The sequence below is a fragment of the Hemiscyllium ocellatum genome, chromosome 5, assembly GCF_020745735.1.
Source record: "Hemiscyllium ocellatum isolate sHemOce1 chromosome 5, sHemOce1.pat.X.cur, whole genome shotgun sequence".
Classification (NCBI taxonomy): domain Eukaryota; kingdom Metazoa; phylum Chordata; class Chondrichthyes; order Orectolobiformes; family Hemiscylliidae; genus Hemiscyllium; species Hemiscyllium ocellatum.
In genome coordinates, this window is record NC_083405.1 from 46,900,269 (window position 1) to 46,921,858 (window position 21,590).

General features: G+C 39.5%; 1 protein-coding gene across 1 annotated transcript in view; it reads left to right on the top strand.

Moving 5' to 3' along the window:
- Positions 1 to 21,590, top strand: part of agmo (alkylglycerol monooxygenase) — a 344,128-nt gene that overhangs the window by 202,120 nt on the left and 120,418 nt on the right. The window contains exons 6-7 of the mRNA XM_060825437.1: positions 951 to 1,017; positions 12,179 to 12,244. Coding sequence (XP_060681420.1) covers positions 951 to 1,017; positions 12,179 to 12,244 — 133 coding nt within the window. The remainder of the gene's footprint in view (positions 1 to 950; positions 1,018 to 12,178; positions 12,245 to 21,590) is intronic.

Consider the following 21,590-nt stretch of genomic DNA (forward strand, 5'->3'; position numbering starts at 1 on the left):
TAATTCAGTTTTGATAGGATTCACTGGGGCAGTAGGGAAAAAAACCATTTAGAACAGCAGCATGCAATGGCATTTATTGTTAATCCCTAGACATGAGATAATACTACATTTCAACTGTTGGTTTCAAAATGATGAACAATTAATTACCTTTAGGGACTTAAACTGTGTAAAGTAAATAAGTTGTGTGAAATTCAACAAATTGCATGACCTGTTTGCATCAAATGCAAGTAGACAGATCCAAAAATAAAAAAAAGCTATTGTCTTTCCCAGTTAAAGTAATGTTCATTTATATAATTGATTTGAATTGCAAGATAATGGCTTTGATTTGTACCTGATTGATATCTGTCCTGCTTAACAATCTCAAATGCTCAGAATGGGCACCTGAAAATGTTGGAATGAACACGACCAATTTTTTACAATCATTAATTTTGAACCACCACTAAAGTTTGTTTAAAAATCAATTTTCTTTGGGCAGGTAGTGATTTTAGTGATACTATAGATACTTTGGTTTCTAAATAGCCTCTTTGTTCTTGTGCAAGTATCAAAATATTAGGAAGGAAAAAATGAACAGAACCACTCGGTTCAGATTGCTTAAAAGAAACTGGAGCTTCCATCTGAGAAAATGTTGAGTTGCTCTGGGATTTCCACACATTGAGAATATCATAGCCGATTGAAACCACAGACTAAACTTACCTTCTACCTGGGTATTTCCTCTGAAATAAAACAATTTTAATTAGCTGGCTGTTCAAGGATATTCAGTTTAAATAAAACTCAAAATAGTCCTTATGGTAGCTATTACAATGTAATGTTATTATTTTAACATCTGCTTTTCTGTCATTTCGAGTTTAAAAATAAAATTGTTTCTTAATCCCTTGAGCTGGCTGTGGGTAGTTATTTTTCGATTTTGGCATTAAAGCCCAGTGTTAAATGGTTTCCTGACTCTGTTGCAGATAATTGGTAACCTTGGGCCTCTGGAACTGATCCTCAACACACCCAGTCACCACAGAGTCCACCATGGTGAGTCTGTCCTCGTAGAATGGACTTCTGTCTTGTAAATGTGTAATTTTTCCGGCAGTCTGGAAATCTGTCAGCAAACATCTTTGAGGTTATATATTTTTTCTTTGATTGAACAGTTTTGGAATGATTTCAGAAATACACTGTATTGAAAGAATTAAATTCTAACTGAATAATTATATTTTTCAGGAATTCCATGCTTAAAACAAGGATTGTATTTGGATCAATTTGTTAACCATATGCCAAAAGCAGGCAGTTTACAAAATTTTCTACTATAAATATTTATCCAGCAACTCAATTTGAATAAAAATCATACAAAACATGTCAGGAAAATTAATTTAATTGTTTTTAAAGACTAAAAGTAATTAGCTATTGTCCCAGTGAGATTCATCATTGTACTGGCAATATTTATTACACTGATAACATGAGGTGTTTAAAAAAACAATTTGTTGAGTAACATTCTACTTAATTCAACAATTATATAAATGGTTATGAATTTGGTCACAATTGAGGAGATGTTTACCAAACCTTCAATTCAGCGTATCTTAATATTGTTCTGTGTTTCATACTAAGATTTGTATAACTGATACTATAACAGTGCAAAGTAGTTCTGATCTAAATATATAACAACAATGGAGATAACTATTCAGTACTATCGTGACCAAAATATCCTCTGCTTCTCCTGTTCATGTATTCAATAAGAATATTTTCCACTTTCTTTCACAGAGAGTCAGTTTCCTATTTAAGATGTGCATCCGTAAAAGTCTATAAATTGTGTGAAAAAAATAACTTTTTTTTCAAATAAAATTCCATTTCAGTAAATACTTTCTGTATTTACATGATGAAGTTTAAATGTTGGAATACAAGTATAAAGATAATGTCCCGAATTGAGTTGAGGAAAAAGATGTAGCTTTTTATTTTGCTTTTTGATCCAGATGTGAGAGTATTTATGCCATTGTAAAAATAAACATTAGATTAAAAGTTCTGGAGTGTAAAACAGGCAGGCAGGAGGTTGGAAGAACACAGTAAGCCAGCAGCATCAATAGGTGGAGAAGCTGATGTTTTGGGTGTAACCCTTCTCCAGTTTGGATTCCAACATCTGCAGGATTTTTGTCTATAACCAAGTTCTGGAGTATTATAACATTATCTAACCTAAATGCTGACAGCTTGAATTGATACATTAAAAGGAATATTCAAATTGCAGTTTACAAACTGGTATGTATTCACAGACTTACATGCTCACTTAAAGTAATGTATACTTTGATGCGCATGCATATACCTTGATTCTTCAATACATACACATGCATATTCATGGTCACACCAATATTAACAGCACTTATACAAACAAAGTGCTGAAGAAACTCAGCAGTTCTGGCAGTATCTTGAAAGAAATGTATCTCTCAAGCACTTTCTGGTTTTATTTCAGACCTCCAGTATTTTCGGTGCTTTGTTTTCTGAACAGCTGTTATATTTTAGCTTAGCACAGCTGTTAATAACTCTGTAAACATGACTGTATCATAGGGATGAAAATCAGAAAATTAAATCCCAAATGAACCAAGTTGACCTCGTCTGATTAACTGTATTAGAAGAAAAGAATTCTGAAGCTCAAGAAGTTCAACACCCTCCAGGATAAAGCAGCCTGCTTGAATTGCAGCCCATTTGCCACCTTAAACTTCTAATCCCTCCACCACTGATGCACAATGGCAATAGTGTGTATCATCTAAAAGGTAGACAACCCTTTATCTGAAATCCGAAAAGCTCCAAAATCCGAAGGCTTTTTTGTGAACTTCTTATCTCATAAATAAGGTTGTTTGGCATGCAAATAGTTAACTCAATTCCGCACCCATGCGATGCATGTCACTCAGATGCAACATGGGGGGGCCTGCGCATGGCCTAGCACTGGTAGGCCTCAATTCTGTCTCAGGGGCCTGTTGTTCACAGTGAGTCTGCTGTTCAGTAAGATTTTTAAAAAATTTCACCATTGAACTGTCACTTATTCCAAAATTTGATAAATTCCGAATTCCGAAAGCCAGCTGGTCCCGAGTGTTTCGGGTAAAGGATTGTGTACCTGTACTGCAGACGTATACCAAGCCTCCTCTGACAGCACTTTTCATATTTGTGACCTCCATCACCTGGAAGGACAAGAACATCATGGCAACACCACTTGCAAGTTCCTCTCCAAGTCAAACTGATTTGGAACTATATATATTTTTTTTAAATTTACTGTCAGTGGATCAAAAACCTGGAACCGCTTTCTAAACTGCATATCCGTACACTGGAATGACTGCAGTGGTTCAAGAAGCCAGCTCACCACCACCTTTGCTCAATGCGGGTAATTAGGGTTGTACATTAAATGTTGACTTCGCTTATGATGCTCTCATTCCATTAGCAAATATTTTTTTAAAAAATTGACAGGACCATTGGATGGTGAGAAGACGAGTGTGGAGCTGGGGTGAAATGACGGGAAATAATTGAACCAGTTACCACTTTTAAACATATAATTCTGCTATTTTAGGTAATCCTTTGAACCAGAGGGCTATTGGATCCCAGATGCACAACTAGAGGTGGGCAAAAAATTCCCACAGATGGTCTGTTTACTGGGAGAGTCCCGCATGCATCAATTTTGCAGAAGTCAGGTCAGGGATGAAACACAGCTTGAGAGGAGAGGTGATCTGTTGGCAGCAGATCAGGGGAACATTCAATAAGGATAGGCACTCTATTTCACAATTCAAGAGTCAGGAAGCCTTGAGTATTTTTAAAAATCTGATAAGCTGCCACCTTGAAGCACCCTCTTTTCTTTTTTTCTCTTACTTGTGTCAGCACCATCATCCAATGCTGAGGAGCACATTATTGTCCCTCTGACTTCACTGAGTCCACCTATCCTCATTCATTTAATGGTCAGCGCACCTTCAGCCATTGACTAGAAAATCAAATGGGAAAATTGGGTGAAAAGAGCCAGTTTGAAACTTGAAAGCTGTCTGAATAATGGGATACAAACCCCTAGATAAAAATACAGCTCAAAACCAAGTCAAACAGTAGTCAGATTAAACTGTTAGAAGAACGGTAATGACCATAGATTAAATTAGGAGATTTAATTTAGTTTGGGATTATGGTTGACACGGACTGGTTGGATTGAAGGGTCTGTTTCCATGCTGTATGACTCTAGGAGATGGTGGCACAATAGCATTGCCTTTGGACTGGTAATTCAAGCTATTTTCCTTTGTGCCAGTTATAACAACCAGAGTTTTCCCCAATTCCCATTGATTCCAATTTTGTTAGAGGTTTTTGGTGCCACACTCAGTCAAATGCAATCTTAATGTCATGGGCAGTTATGCTCACCCCACTTCTGAAATATCCAAAGATTTTGCCAAAATTGAGAGAGATCCTGAACAAATATATAGTGAAGCAACAGCGTAGCCATGCAAAATCATACCTTTATGGACAATGTTCCAGTTAACACCATCAACACCATGGAAATGTCATGTTCCACTGGGAGGACAGACCTAGTGGAGATAGCAGCAATGTAGACTATAGTCTGGAAGAAGTTGTCCTTGGAGTCCACAACATGGACTCCAGAACCTAACTTGTCTCACAGCATCAGGTCAAACATGGGCATGGAAACTTCCAGCTGATTACCACCTACTGCCCATCTCCCTCAGTTGATAAATCAGTGTTCCTCCATGTTATATACCACTTAGAGGTAATGCAGAGGGAGGCAAAGGTGCAGAACGTACTCTAGATGCAGAACTTCAGCGTCCATGACCAAAAGTGGCTCAGGAGCTCCACGTCTGACTGAGTTGGCTGAACCTTCAGTACATAGCTGCTAGCTTGGGTCTACTACAAGTGATAAGGGAACTCACAAGAGGGGAAAATAACTATTTGATCTCACGATCATCAATCTACCTGTTGCAGATAAGTACGTCCTTTGTGTTATCAATAGGAATGATTAATGCACAGTCCTTTTGGAAATAAATTCCCTATTTATGCTGCCATCTCCTGATTTATTCTATGGTAATAGTATTGCCATTGGCCTGGAGATTGAGAAGTTCCTGCTGAAACTCTGTGAACACAGTTGAAAGTTCGACTGTAGCACCTCATGGAATTTATATTCAATGAATAAATCTGAAATATAAAATTAGTCACATGATTATGAAGCATTAACCTGGTTCATGAATAGCTTACGGGGAGGGAAATCTGCTATCTTGAACCAATCTGACCTACATGTGACTCCAGGACAGCAACAATGTAGTTGATTCTTAACTGCCCTCAGTAAAAATTCATTTAAGGATTAATGTTGGTCTTGCCAGGGATACACACAGGGTGGCACTGTCATTAGCACTGATGCCTCACAGCGTCAGGGTCTGGGCTTCGATTCCAGCTTCAAGTGACTGTGTGGGATTCCTCCTGGTGCTCCGGTTTCAACCCACAATGCAAAAAAGTGCAGGTTAAGTAGATTAGCCATGCCAAATTGCCCATAATGGCAGGGGACATGCAGGTTAGGTGGGTTAGCCATGGTAGATGCAGGATTACAGGGATGGGGTAGAGGGAGTGGGTTTGGGTGGGCTGCTCTACAGAGGGTTGGTGTGGACTCAGTGGGCCAAATGGCCTGCTTCCACACTGTAGGGATTCTATGATTCTGCAAAAATAAGGTGGATGGAGACTAGATGTGAAAAAGTGAACAAAAAGGAGTAGCAGTGGAGAGAGGGGTGGGTCATAGCTGAATGGGGATGGGGTGAAGTGACGAAAGTCAGAATCATTACCTCAGCGGGGAGGAATTTTTAAAAATGTGTGAGCTATTTAGGAAACAGCCCCCCACCCACCAGCCCCCACAATCCCCCAGTATCTGTATTTCATGTAAGTAGAAATGGGTGGTTGTGGTGTAGCCTCGACTCTCTCACAGTCTGTGGGACTTTGATAGCAATGTTTTTTTGGAGCGAGGCTTCCTCCTCCAAGGCCAAGGTGAAAAATGAAAGCTGCGATCTGCGGTAGCTTTCCCACTGCTTTTTGTGCATGTAAGATGAAACCTGGAGGTAGCCATGACGGTGTCCCAAGGGGCAAAGAACGACAAATGTTTGGATTTTCGACACTGTCACAAAAGTATATACTGAAGATGGTTTTCACAATTGTTGAAACTTAAAAGAGAAACAAACTATGATCCAATTTGCATTACCTGATCCCAGGGGGCTGATAAACCTTGCTTCAATCATGGCTTTCTTGCAAACTCCAGACATTTTATTATTCAGTCTCCTCCCTCCCGTGGATAGCATAATCTAGCTGGCAGAAAATCCAAACACGTTACATCGAACTGCCTAGTTCAAGATTTCACAAATCGATTTATGGATATGGACTTGGACTGCACTCTGCTGACAAGTTGATTTCTAGGTATTTAGAAGTGTACCATGATATTTCAGAATCAATATGTGGAGCATTATGCATTTAAACAGTAATGTTTCCAATACTGAAGCAAACAATTCATCTCGATGTATCAATGAATGCATTTTGCATGAGCAATACCAATCCAATCTTATTGACTTCATTTCTGTGCACAGTCCTGGAACTTCTCTTTCAGTCGTAATCCAATTTACCCTGAAAAATAGTAATGGCTTTCGCCTTCCTGTGCCAAAACACTCCATGCTCCAGTAAGTCGCTGTCTGAGGTTTTTCCTCTCTGAATAACTATTTTAAATTGAGGATTCCCTTGTTGCTGACCCCTAATCAGGGGAAACAACCTTTACCTGTTTACTATAAAATCCATATAATTTCATGAAACTCAAAACAAATTCACTGTCAGCTTATTGCACTCCATTGGATAAAGAAACGTAGTGCACAGAAGGAAAGTATTTGGCTCATCATACCGATACGAGCTCTTGAAATACCTATTCAATTAGTCCCATTTCCTGGCTGTTTCCCTATGGTCCTGCAATTGACTTCCCCTTAAATTGTTGATCCAGTTGTTTTTAAAAGGCATGGTTGAATTTCCTTGCACTTTCAAACTATAGCTCATTGTATTAAAAAAAATTCTCATTTCCCCCTCCCACCTTTGCTTCTTCTCATAATTACTGTAAACATGTCCCCTTTAGTAACCAGTACTTCTCAGTGCATCTATGTTCTCCTTATTTATATTGACTAAAGCTGTTCAGATTTTGAGTACTTCTAAAAAGCTTCCTCAAGTTTATCTTTATAAATTAGATTACTTACAGTGTGGATACAGGCCCTTCGGCCCAACAAGTCCACACCGACCCGCCACCCACCCATTCCCCTATAATTACCCCTTTACCTAACACTGTGGGCGATTTAGCATGGCCAATTCACCTGACCTGCACACATCTTTGGACTGTGGGAGGAAACCGGAGCACCCGGAGGAAACCCACGCAGACACGGGGAGAATGTGCAAACTCCACCCAGTCAGTCGCCTGAGTCGGGAATTGAACCCGGGTCTCTGGCGCTGTGAGGCAGCAGTGCTAACCACTGTGTCACCGTGCTGCCCACAAATATTATTTTCTCAACCCTGACACTATACTAGTGACTCTCATTGTGCATACACTGTAATGCTGATGTCCTTGTGTAATCGAACACCCAGCAAAGCACACAATACTCCCATGGGAGCTGCATCAACGCACAAATTCATCATTGCATAGAAGCAGGAGGTTGAGGCAATTCAGTTCACTGTGTCCAAGCACAATCTCAATACTTGTTGAGGACGCTGAAGTAGGAAAATTGGCAAATACAGGGTAAAAGGCTGTTAGATAACATTAACTACTAAACACTGAATAGGTGGATTGATGCCTGGTGTAGTGTACTTAAATAAAGTGGGACTGGTGAATAACTTAGGTTCAGTTTCCTTAAACATCGGATTGCCCAGCAGACAGATTAATTACAGTGACACATAGCTGCACACTTTCATTTACAATGTACAACTTGGAATGACAGTGGTTGCTAGTTACATGGTATACATTCTGGTTGATGGCCCATTACCATGCTCAATTCTTAAAATGATACCACAACTATCTCTTTCTCCAGTGATAAAGTCATGTGCGTTAAGAATGAAAGTAAATGTACATTAAGGTAGTTGCAAAAATATTTATTCACAGGAATAAGGAATGAAGAATTTAAGAACTGAAATGTCTTATTTTGTTCAAGATTTAGGAGGTTTGACATTCCTTCCAGGTCTCTTGATGTTATAACCATCGTGACTTCTGGATTTTTAAATTTGGTGTTCTTGACTTGTAGGTGCAGTATCTTGTCTGTTTTTTATGTTGAATATTGTCATTGATAGGCTTCTACACTTCCACTTTCTGTGCAACCCACCCTGTGTTGTACACACAACTGGACTACTCTAAAGTGACTGATGTTAGCTTCTATTCCTATTCAATGTTGGTCAGTTAGATGTTGTACCTTCATACTGTACTTTCTGGCTAGTTCTGCTGGTAACCAGTTTCTCTGGGTAGGATGGATGATTCTACATTTCTGTCCCATATGCACATTTGGCAGTTTTCTACCTCCATGCCTGTCCTGTACTATTTTCATTCTCCTTGTTTTTCAAGAAGTTTGTCTTGTATCTCTGAAAAATTGGAGTCAAAACTTACCTTTCAAATAAGATCTAAGCTGATGACGCTAAGGTCATATCCAGAGCTTTCGCTCTTAAGAGTGGCATAGAAATATGCAGTTCCTGTTTTGTTACCCTGTAACTCATGATTAGCACTTTAATAATGTGAATCATTTATTTGGTGAGAGCTTTGGATCTGTGATAATGTCATGATGTTATCATATGGTTTATGCTCCAATTGACACACACTTACCTGAAAGACCTGCCAGTGTGTTACTCCCTATTGTCTGACCTGGCCATGATCCCTGAAATAATCATGATGAGACTGAATATTGTACTTATTGAAGTATCCTTCAACTGTCTGACAAGTGGAAATGTATAAAAGTACTCAGTGATGAGAAGAAAATCATCATATATGGTCAATAAATGGTACAAATTTGAACGAAGGAAATGATGGAATATTAAGGGTGTTGAGTCACTTGTGTTAATGTTTTTGGTGACTGACTTTCTTTGCACATTCTCACTCTTTGTTCAATGTCATTTTTGATATTTGAACAATATGTATTATTCCATGTTAGGCACTAGTTCGCTCTGTGCCTATGTATTCCTAATGTCGCTGTGCGATATGTCATATCAAAGAGGTTTGTTCTTGAGTACTTTTTTTCCCTATAAACATTGCACCTCTGAAGTTCATCTCTGTTGGTCAAAATCTTGTGAGTATGTTTGGAACCTCTTGAGTCATATCAGGCCATCCTTCTACTATACTATTTTACAGTTTCTTCAGTCATGGACCATTCATCATTTCTTCCAAAAATTGGTTGCATCTGCGTTTACGAAAACTCATCAATTGACGCTGAGCACACCTACCTCAAAGCCTACATTGTATAATGAAATTTCTGCATTCCTGTTTTGGATTTGGTAATCTGTGTGTTTGAACTTATCATTTGAGATCAGGTTGTAGTAGCCATTGAAGGTGTGCCCATGTCCATTTACCAGAAGTCCTTGTAATCCATGTTGTGTGCCTGTCACTAGCTTGTGTCAAATCATTTCCATCGGTTTGTGATTGTCTTCCACATACAGAGTGATATAGTACACAATTATGCAGCAAGATGCATGCCCCCTTCATTGAGGATGGCTTAGTATCAAAATGAAGCTGCCTTGTTTATTGACTGCGATAATTGGCAAGGCAAGGCATGGAGGGTGTGATTATGCAGTAACCACTAAGCAAACAAATGCTCAGAGACCAAGTGTGCAACCTTGTGATGCAGCCTTGTCAAATCCATGAGCTAGGTGCCTGTTTGTCTGTGCAAGCTGTCCTTGCAGTAGTTTTTCAATGTTAGCTCCTGGTGCACCCTGTAATACAACTCTTTTTATTTCCTACAAGTGGATTGGACAGGTTCAGTGATGGTCAAGAGGAGTTAGCAAGTATCGAGTGCCAATGTCCATGGTCAAAGAGTGCATGGGACTGGTGTCCAAGCATCAGCTCTGAGCAGTCTGGTTGGGGGGTGGAGGGGGGAGTTGGTGGCAGCGTGCTGGTTGCTGCCGGAGAACTAACATCAGCAGGCTTGGAGGGGTGGTGATGGTCGTATCCCCAGTATCTGCTGCCCTTGTCCTTCTCAGTGGAAGTGGCCCTGGGTTTGGAAGGTGCTGTCTGAGGATCTTTAGTGATGTCAGACTTCAGTGATGAGAATTTACGATGTCCAGCTTATTTGGCACGTTTGATAACGTAGGATACTGAATATTAATGAGGTGGGTGCTGGTGTTAATAAGGTGTTTAACCAGCTATAAGTCCCTTTAATTGACAACTCATTGTAAGAAACTCAATATGCCACTTGGAAAAAGTATAAAAGAGGCAGCAAAATTGCTCCCAATGTCAGACAGGTCTCTGCAGACTTCTTGTCTGATTCTGTCATGAATCACATCAAAACCCACATTGCTCAGAGTTTGCTGTCCACGTGGGCAATTCAAACAGTTAAAGATTTTGGCACTATTGCTATCATATAGCCAAAGAAAATTAGCAAAGGCAGGCATAAGACCAAAATCAACACGAGGCTTCCAACAGTTTAGATACAAGTCCTTCAGGATCTGACTGGTAGGATGTTTATGCTAGTTTCTGTGTTGACATTGGTTTTGAGCCAGTGTTTGCTTGTTTTCTTTGGGCAAGTGACACTAGCAGTGGCAAAAGAAATTAACTATTTGACTTTGTAAATGCGGCACATTGTGTGGACAATGTGGCAAGCCTAATTGCCTTTTGGTTTAAGATTCCTCTACTCTGGTGCCTCACCTTGGACTGTCTTGCTGCTAACTTTGTATATGTGCTTTCACTGATGCTGTTCTCTGGGGTACACTATGTGGTCTCTGCCAACACACTTTCTCTTTAACCAGTTTGCGTTCTAGCCTCTGGAATCCATTTACTTGCTCAGGTGAGTCGAGTGTCCTTTCACACCACCTGACTTGCAAAGATCTGAGAACACAGTAAAGTGTTGTAGTGTGAGTAACAGATCACACATCCACATAATGCCTTTGCTTTCTGTGGGCTTTACCTCTGGAAGCTGCAACCATTACAGACGTTGTTTGGCTTCACACTTTCTACCATCTTTTGGCAGTGTCTCAACCAGCATTCCCTCTAACTTTCTTTGGAACTAACAAACTTTGGAACTGGAATTCAATGCACTATCGCATACTGACAGTGATCAGTGTGTACATATTTAGAAGGACCATTGGTCTCAACAATGTGAGGTTTTTCTTTCTTCAAGATATCTTTTCGCAAAGCTTGTGAAAACTAGTTCCATTACTCAATAATACAGCTCAGTCTCTGAGCAATCACAGTCCTTGCCTTGCCTACTGATAAAATAATCAGTTGGTTGGGTGACATGGTGGCTCAGTGGTTAGCACTGCTGCCTCACACAGCCAGCCACCAATTGTCTCACTGACAGTGCAGAAACGTCTGTCTGTGCCTCAGAGTAGAGAGTCACCTATTGCAATCGTTTGCTTGGAACCTGACATACCTCTCATTCCAGTCGAGTCAGTCACTGTACCAGAACCTTGACAATCAGTACCATACTCCCCTGAGAGGCCATCCCCATGCTACAGTATCCAAAATGGCATATCTGTTTGAAATGGGGATTGTCACAGGAGACTCCTGCACTACCTGGCCACCTTTCATTCTTAGCGGTCAATCATCATCTTGACTGGATCTGCAGATCTCCACCATCCTCAAACTGTTATCCAAGACATCCCCTTGCTCTTGTAAACTCATTGCCTCTAACTGCCACTGCAATTGATTTAGAAGATCAAGTGCACATTTGTATAAATATAGTTGCATGTTGAATATCAGTTGGGAAGAATCCATGGTTAAGAATCCATGGTTTGTGACATGACCTTGTATTTTAATTTACTTTGAATCCTGATGAAGGGCTCCTGCCTGAAAGATCAATTTTCCTGCTTCTTAGATGTTACCTGACCGGCTGTGCTTTTCCAGCACCACTCTAATCTTGACCTTGTATTTTAATTGTTAGTATTTGCTTAGCTTGTATAACTGAGGCGCACACTTCACACGTCATTTCACATGCCTAATTGTTAAAATAACTTGTGTGTTTCTGCAAACCCATTCCTTTAGGACGGAACCATTACTGCATCGACAAGAATTACGCTGGAACTCTGATCATTTGGGACAGGATTTTTGGTAAGTGAAAGTCACTGGTCTATTTTGGTAGAAATTCTAGTTTCTCAAAGACTATTCATTGGGTCATTGTGCAAGAGACTTCACTGTAACAAATATTCACTTTACAGGGCTGTATTTAAAGTAGCACATAGTAAGACAGTTGAAAACAAAGATCCCACTTAATGAAAACTTTTAAGAGCCATGAAGATTAGCTGTGGCATTCTTGTACTGTCATTGCCCTCACTCCTTCACTCTAAAAACCCTCTCCTTCCACACTTCCTAGTTCAGTGTATTCCAATTTGGGAACTTATAAGGAACCCAGGACAGAGAATTGATGTGAAAATGTTATCTCCAAAGGTGAGGAGCATCCTCATGAAGCATTTCCATAGGCTTAACCAAGGCCATACAAAGGCAGTTTATGTAGTTGGTGGTTCCATACCCAGTGCCCCACCGGAACCACATCTCTTGAAGTAACGTTGTCCAGCCAAAGGCTCCACATTACAATCATCTTCAGATAGAACAAATTGAAACCAAGAAAGTTACCAAAAAGGTATAATGAATAAAATGAGGACTGGTCAAATAGATTGGTTGATCCGCTACAATAGGAGACTCAAAGAACAGTATCTCATTTTCCACTTAGGGATCCTGTAGCCTCTAGAATTCAACATGGAGTTTGATAACTTTAGAGCTGGATGATTTTTACCCATCCCCACAGCCTGGTCTGTCATGACATTGGCTGCTTTCAGCACAATCACTCCATTCTCTCTTACTGTCAGCTTTTATTATCACTTGTTCAGCTTCTTTTCTGTCCAGACCTACTATCAGTAATCCCTTGTCGGCTTTCCCTTTTCATATCCCCATCTCTCTTTCTCTCTCTATCTATTTATTGTCTCTCTCCTTCTCTGAGCTCCATTTTCACCCATTTGCTCCCCCCCCCCTCCCCGCAGCATTCCCCCAACTCATCTTCAGCATAAATATCACTTTTTTCTAGCTAACAGTTCTGATGCAGAGGCACCAGATTCATAATGTTAACTCTGCTTTCACCTTGCAGACGCTGGCAGACCTGTTGAGTTTTGCCAGCAGCTTCTGTTTTTGTAGAAGGATATACTAAACTTAATGTTATAATATGCCAGGATCAATCAATGATCTCCAAATAAAGACACCCCCTAGTTAGCAATAACCATAATATCACAGAATTCTGTACTCATTTTGAAAGGGAGGAGAGTTCATTTTAGACTAACATTTTAAACTTAAATAAGGGCAACCATGTAGGCAGGAAATCTGAGCTAGCTGAAGTGAAGATAACTCGGCTAGGAGAGAGATCAATTGAAACACAATAGCTAGTGTTTGAGGGGAAATCTCAGAAAACTCAATAGGAATAACCATTTGTGGTTAAATAAGGATAAAAATAGAAAAAGACACATAGTTGAGCGGCAGGCCAGGTGATTGGATAGCATGTTCAGAACAACAATAAAAACGCTTTAAGATTCTTCAGGAGAAAGAAAGGAAGCTATCTCAAAATATAAACTGGACAGCAGATTTTGACAGCTATTTGAAACTGAAACATGTAAGTAAAGCAAGTGTTAGTTTTGTAGACAGTAAGAATGGGAGTTTAATAGTCCACGACAAGGAAATTGCAGATGAGATGAATAACTATTTTGCTTCTGTCCTCACAATAGAGGCTACAAAAAAACATTCCAAAAGCAGCCTCATTTCAGGAGGTGGTAAGGAGAGAGGAATGTAGTAAAATTACAATCACAAAGGAAATGGTACTGAGTAAACTGATGAAAGTCTGGGCTGATAAACTCTTAGATCCTGATGGACTTCATCCTAGAATCGTAAAATGTTTGTTGATTGAGATCACAGATTTGTTGGCAGTAATTTTCCAACTGGTGTGGTTCCATGAGACTGAAAAATAACAGAAATAGCCCCTCTACTCAAGAAGTTTGAGAAACAGAAGCAAGAAAACATAATTCACTTAGCTTAGTGTTTGTTGTGGGTAAGATGCTAGAATTCATCATTAAGGAAGTTATAGCTTAGAAAACGCTTAGGAAATCTCCACATAATTGAGAAGACTTGACTTGGTTTTGTGAAAGGGAAATCATGTTTAAGCAATTTAAGGGAGTTCTTTGAAGGAGTAACATGAGCTATGGATAAAGGACAATACCCCCAAGTATTGCAGGTGTTTTTTCTTGGGTTTCTGAAAGTTATTTGACAAGTAGAAACATAGAGGTTTATTGCACAAATGGGAGGTATAAGGGAGATAGAAAATTGGCTGACTGTCAGAAAACAAACTGTGTGTGAACATATCTCTTTCTGATTGACAGGGTTGTACTAAATGGGGTTCTGCACTTGTCTGCCTTGGGCACTCAGCTTTTTACAATTCATAACAAGGGCTAAGATGAGGGAAGAAAGACCTAGTAGCTCAACGTATAGACGAGACAAAGCTATGTAAAAAAGTATGTTGTGAAGAGGACATAATAATGTTGCAAGGCTGCCCATGTTTGAAAGACACAAAATGGTCCATAAGGTTTAAAGAGAATGAAACAGCCTGCTCCAGGATTAAGAGACAAAATGGCTAAAAAGGGATAAGCAGAATTAAACAGGCTGCTTTGGCCTTTCAGTGAAACATCCCTTGAACAGAGCTATTCCAAGGTAGATGGGAGGCCCTACAGGAGCCTTCCAAGTCAGATTGACAAGAGGATATGTAAGGATTGACACAAGCTTGTTAAACACGACAAGTGATTGATTCACACCTCATTAATGAAAGGATGATGTCCCCATTAGGTGAACAGCACTAGTTCATAGAAGGGGTGTAAATCTCAGTCCATGAACTAGTCAGCCTAACTCATTTAGCAACTATGTAAACAACAGCTAAAGTTATTTTACAATAATGATTTGTTTTTTTGAAGTTATTCACAATACTAAGAAATAGATTCTAGTTCAAGATTCTTCAGATAATCATAGAGATAGATTAATATAGATACATATAGCCAAAGTATAATGGAAGCATTAGGGGAAAAACTTTTACATCTATATGTGAAAGTGAGTCTCGGGAAACACTGAACTCTAAAAAGATGCCTGGCATGTTCTGAACAAAATAGATTGTTTGCAACTTATTAGTTAAAAAGTACAACTAACTTTATAATGGGAAATTAATATAAGAAACCTTATAGCAGTAAGTTAAAACCGACTGCCTCATATGTTTTTTATACATATATATATAATATATCATTGGGACAGTGGAAAATATAAGAGGAATAATAGGAGGTGATAGACATATTTCATGGAATACAATGAATAACAGAATTCAAGCAGTCCTTAGAGATAAGCAAGTCTGGGGCAGACCCAAAGGTGTGTAAGCAGCAACTTTGGAATTTGAATTAATAGGATGCATAGAAAGATCCCAAGGCTTGATGATTATAATGTTTGTTAAACACCATGAGATCATGGGAACCTGGCACTGCCCATCATTGATTAGATGTTCACGGGATTGGGTGTATTGAATAAGGGGGGAGGATGCAGTGACCATGCTGTATCTGATTATTGTAACACAAAATGTATAAAAATGCTGAAAATCAAAGTGTGTCATTGATCTTTCTTCCAATTTGAACTGCTGATTAAGTCAAAGACAGATTTGGGGAAGATTCTTTGATGCTCTCCCTGCAGTAACCAGTTCTTTCTTGAATAAAAGTCTGCCTCATGGCTGTATCGCGTCTGCCTCCTTTGTCCCCGGTCAGGGGGTTACACTCCTACACACGTTAGTTAAAGACTTAGAATTAACTTCATTGTCACATGTACTCAACTGAGTACAGTGAAAAGTTTACAAGTCGCTACTTATTACACCATCTTAGTACGAAGGTACCTCAGTACAGATTCTTTAATACAAATTTTTTAGGGGAAAAGCAAAAGAAAAATAAAGAAATAAAAAGTCCAACATTACAGATCATAGGAATAAATTAGAAAAATAAAGAAATAAGATGTTCAGATCAAACTGTAGATAGACTTTAAGAAATAAGAAGAGCAGGAGGTCATTCTACTACCCTCAACCTGTTCAACCATTCAATATTCCTCACAGCCACATTGCTGTCCTTTCCCCATATCACCTACTGATCAAGACTCTATCCATCTCAGCCTTAAGTAAAAACAAGGATGCTGTACCCACTGTGGCAAGAAGTTCCAAAGACTCTCAGGTCTCTAGAAGAAGAAATTCCTCTGTGTCTCAGTCTTACATTGGCTCCCCTTTATTCTGAAACTAAACCCGCTCATCTTGGACTCTCTGATGAGGAAAATATCCTCTCAGCATTTACCTTATCAAGTTTGGTTTTAATCCTATACATTGTCAATAAGATTACCTCTCATTCTTATAAACTCCAATGAGTAGAATCCCAGTGTGTTAAGACTTTGCTCATAAGACAATCCCTCCATACCTCGGATCATCCAAATGAACCTTCCCTGAACAGCTTTCAATGAAATATCTTTCCTTAAATAAGGTTACCAAAACTGCTCACACTATACCATATATGGTCTCACCAGGACCTTGTGCAGTTACAATAAGACTTCCCTACACTCATACTTTAATCCTTTTGAAATAAGGGTCAATATTTCATTAGCCTTCCTGATTACCTGCTGCATCTGGGTGCTAGCTTTCTGTGTTCCATGCAGAATTACACACAAGTCCATTTGTCTTTCAGCTTTCGACAGTTATTTCTCCATTTACAAAATAGTCTGTTCTTCTAAAATGAACAACTTCATAGTCTCCCATATTACACTCCACTTGCCAACTTTTTGCCCACTTACTTACCCCATCAATATCTCTCTACAAACTGTATCCCTCTCACAACCTGCATTTTCACCTAATTTTGAATTGTCTCCAAAATGGGTGACAGTACATTCAGAGACAGTACATTCACTTCCTTCGTCCAAGTCATTAATATATATTGCAAACAGTTGTGGTCCCTACACTGATCCCTGTGGAACCCTACTGGTCACAGGTCACCAACCTGGAAAAGAACCACCTTATTCGCTTTCTGTTTCCTATTTATGCTAACATACTACTTCCAACACTGAGGGCTCCTATGATTTAATCTTATGTGAAGTACTTTGACGAATGCCTTCTGGAAGTCTAAATACAACACATTTATCTGCAGCTCAATTATTAAGGAAGTAGTAGCAGAACATTTGGAAACTCATAATGTAATCAAGTAGAGTCAGCATGGCTCAAAGCTAAATCATCTCTGACTAATTTATAAGAGACTTTTGTCTCAAGAGATTTAAGTCTCAACCTAAGCGGATAGAGGGGAAAGAATAAATGCGTTGTACTTAGACTGCATACTAAGGAAGTCAATCTGGGTGTTCCCCAGTAGGAAACGCTGAATGAATCAGGATATTCAAAACCTGCTAAAAACCAGGTGTGAGGCCTTCAGATCGGGAGACCCACTCAACTAGAAGGAATCCGAGTATGACCTTCGCTGAGCCACTAATACAGCCAAGGACCACTACCGATCCAAACTAGAGACCCAGACAGACACTCAGCAACTATGTCAAAGACTGAATGACATCACAGGTTCAAAAAAGAGACAGTGCAAGATAACAGATGACAGATGGTGACACATTCCTCCCAGATCATCTCAACACCTATGCTCGCTTTGAGCTTTCAGTGGAGAGGCAATATCTATTCCGATAAGTCCTGACAGATCTCTCCCAACAGTCACTGCACCAGAGCTCAGCTCAGTTTTCATTCATGTGAATCCAAGGAAAGCAATGAGACCAGACGGAGTACCAGGCCGTGCACTTAGAGCATGCACAGATCAACTAGCAGAGGTCTTCTCGGACATCTTCAACCACTCCCTGCAGCAGGCCATTGTCCCTGCCTGTTTCAAGAGGGCCAACAACATTCCTATTTATTCCAATTGCCATTTTAAGAAAATTTGAAATGATGTCTCAATGTCTCAATGACTACCGCCCAGTGGCCATAACTTCAGTGATCATGAATTGCTTTGAAAGCCTATTTATGGCATTAATCAACTCCAGCCTCCCCACTACTCTTGACCCACTCCAATTTGCCTATTGGACCAACATTTCCAAGTCAGATGCCATATCACTTGCCCTTCACTCATCCCTAGAACATATTGACACCAAGAACAGCTATGTAAGAATACTACTCATTGACTACAATTCAGCCTTCAACACTATTATCCCCATGAGATTGAATAGTTAGTGATCTTGCACTGAGCCCCACTCGCTGCAACTGGATCCACAGTTTCCTGACCCACAGACAACAATCAGTGAAGATTGGGGACAATATTTCATCCTCACTAACACTCAACACTGGAGCCCCTCAGGGGTGCGTACTCAGCACACTACTGTATTCATTGTATACCCATGACTGTGTCGCCAAATACCAGATTAATGCCATTTACAAGTTTGCTGATGACACCATCCTAGTCGGTCAAATCTCAGATGGCAATGAAACAGACTACAGATGGGAGGTGGAAGACCTGGAAAAATGGTGCACTGCGAACAACCTAGCTCTCAATGCTGGTAAAACCAAGGAATTCATTATTAACTTTTGCCGGGATGTTACTCATGTCCCCCTACACATTGATAGCACAGAGGTGGAATGGGTGGAGAGTGTCAAGCTCCTGAGAGTGGTCATCCACAACAAGCTTTCTTGGACTCTTCATGTGGATGCACTGGTTACAAAAACCCAACAATGTCCCTTCTTCCTCAGGCAGCTGAGAAAATTTGGCATGATGGCGAATACCCTTGCCAACTTTTATAGGTGTGCCATCGAGAGCATTCTGTCTAGATATATCACTACCTGCAATGGCAACTGTACCATTCAAGATCAGGGACAGTTACAGAGAGTGGTGAACTCAGCCCCGACAATCATAAAGGCTAACCTCCCATCTATAGAATCCATCTACCAGCCCTGCTGTCAAGGAAAGGCCTCCAGCATTCTCAAAGGTCCAATCCACCCTGGCAATGATTTTCTACAACCTAAACCATTGGTGAGAAGGTACAGAAGCCTGAACAAATGCACTAGCCAGTTTCGAAACAGTTCCTACCCTACTGTTGTTGGAATACTGAATGGACCAACAAACTCTTAACATTCACCTTTACCTGTGTTTTTGTTTTTGCTGCTGTTTACCTATTGTTTACTTATCTATGCTACTTAACTCTGTGATCTGCTTGTATTGCTCGCAAGACAAAGCTTTTCACTGTGACTCGGTACATGTGACAATAAATTCAATTCAATTCAATTTTAGGATCTGAGAATACAAGTTATCAGGGCAGGGGACTTATCTGCCTTTAACCCTATTAGTTTTTCTGATGCTACTTCTCTAGTGAAGATGATGACACTTAATTCGTCACAACGTGTTGAGTGAATGGACAGAAATATGGCAGATGAAACATAATATGAAGTTTGGTAGAAAGAATAGAAAGTAGAGTATTACTAGAATGGCTAATGACGCCAGAACTTCAAGGTGTAGAGGGATCAAATTGTTTTGCAGCATTAGTGACAAAAGGTAGTGTACAGTTATAGCAACTAATTACGAAGATTAATAGATACGGTCCTTAATATGAGAGATATTGAACATAAAAGTAAGTAAGTTATGCCTCAGTCAGATTGAGCAATGGTGAGACCTAATCTTGAATGTGTTTGGTTTTGGTCTTTTTATTTAAAGAAGATTTTAAATGCATTAAAGGCAGTTTAGAAGATGTTTACCAGATGGATACCTGGAACAAAGTGGGTTGTCTTTTGAGGAAAGGAAAGGTTAAGTACACACGTTTGTTTCCACTAGAGGTTTGAAGCATTCATACTATCCAACTGGCCTTCCATTGATCCACCTCACAGCTCTCTCCCCTGACCCTAATTGTATGATTTTTGCTTTGGATTCCTTCATGATCTGGACATCAGACTGCTGCAGTGCCAGCAGCATCTCTTACTCCTGCTGGCTCCTAGAGTACTGATGATCTGCTGATTTCTGATTGGTCGATAGGATGGCTCGAGAGCAGCCAATAAAATATCTGATTGGCATTTGATTGGACATGTCCTTATTGGTTCCCTGTTGGGAAGACCTCCCGTTAGCCTGACAATATCCTGGGCCTTGTCATCAAACGTCCAAGAATCTCAGTTTTGATATTTTAAATTGATCTAATATCTCAAATATTTGGAGATGTAAATATAAAAGAAAAGACAGAAAATGGTAACTCAATGAAGTCCTGCACCAATTGACACCAAACATCTGATCACACTTGTACTGAAGTTTTGAAAAAGTTGTTCTCATTCCCTGCCTGTAATACTCACTGGGGGTCAGTCACTCCCTGGAACTGCCTGGCTATCTTTTGTGGATTCACAACGCACTGCATCTGCAGGCATTGGTATGTAGGAACGAATCTTCTAATCCTCTAATCCTTTGGGTTTTATGCAGCTGACTGAGCTAACATAAGGAAAGGCATTGTTTGATTTGGTGCATAAGTTGTTTTATTCCAAGTAGACAAAACATAGAAAACATTTGAGTATGATGAATTCCATTTATCAGTTAATTTTCTGTTCGTGTACTGTTGCAGAAATAAAGAACATATGTGTTTCAGTCCATTGGGTGGGACATTTACTTGATGGAAAAACACTATTTTCTTGCCCTTTGCTCTTGACAGGCGTTTTTAGTATCTGTGTCCTTTGTGTTTTTGAAAAGCCTTTGGCTCCTTAGCTACAAAACTTCTTTTAAAAATGTTGACACGGGGGTGTTAACTGTCTTCCTGAGTATGACCAGACACTACTTATAAATAGGCTATTGTTGGGACCTGTGTAAAGCAATTGCCTGCTCCACACTTATATTACTTTTTGCCAATATGAATGATTGACCAGACTCTGCACGAAGCTATCTGGGAAATCTCCTTCCTTTAAAGCCGTCTTCTACTCAAGACATGCAACTAAAACTGTTCATATCCAAGTTAAAATAAGCTGTGCCATTTAAATTCTCTTATTTACTCAGAAGTCTAATTTCCTGTGAACATCCTTTTTTTGTGTCATTTGAATCAACAACTCATTCGAAGTATGAAATAAGAATTTAAAATGTTATAAATAAAACCAATTTATGTACTTCAAGGAATCCAATTTTGTCACTATTTCCATTACACAGCTGTCACATTAACTTTATTTTTATATTGATTATTTCTTGTCCTGTATTTAGGTTATTTTCCCACCTAATCTGATAACATAGAAATTAGAAATAGAACCCCTCAATATGATTATGGTCAATCTTCTATCTCAATGCTATTTCTGCTTTCTCCCCAAATACCCGAAGCCTTTAATATTAATAAAGACTCTTTCTTGGATGTACTCAATGATGTCACCTCC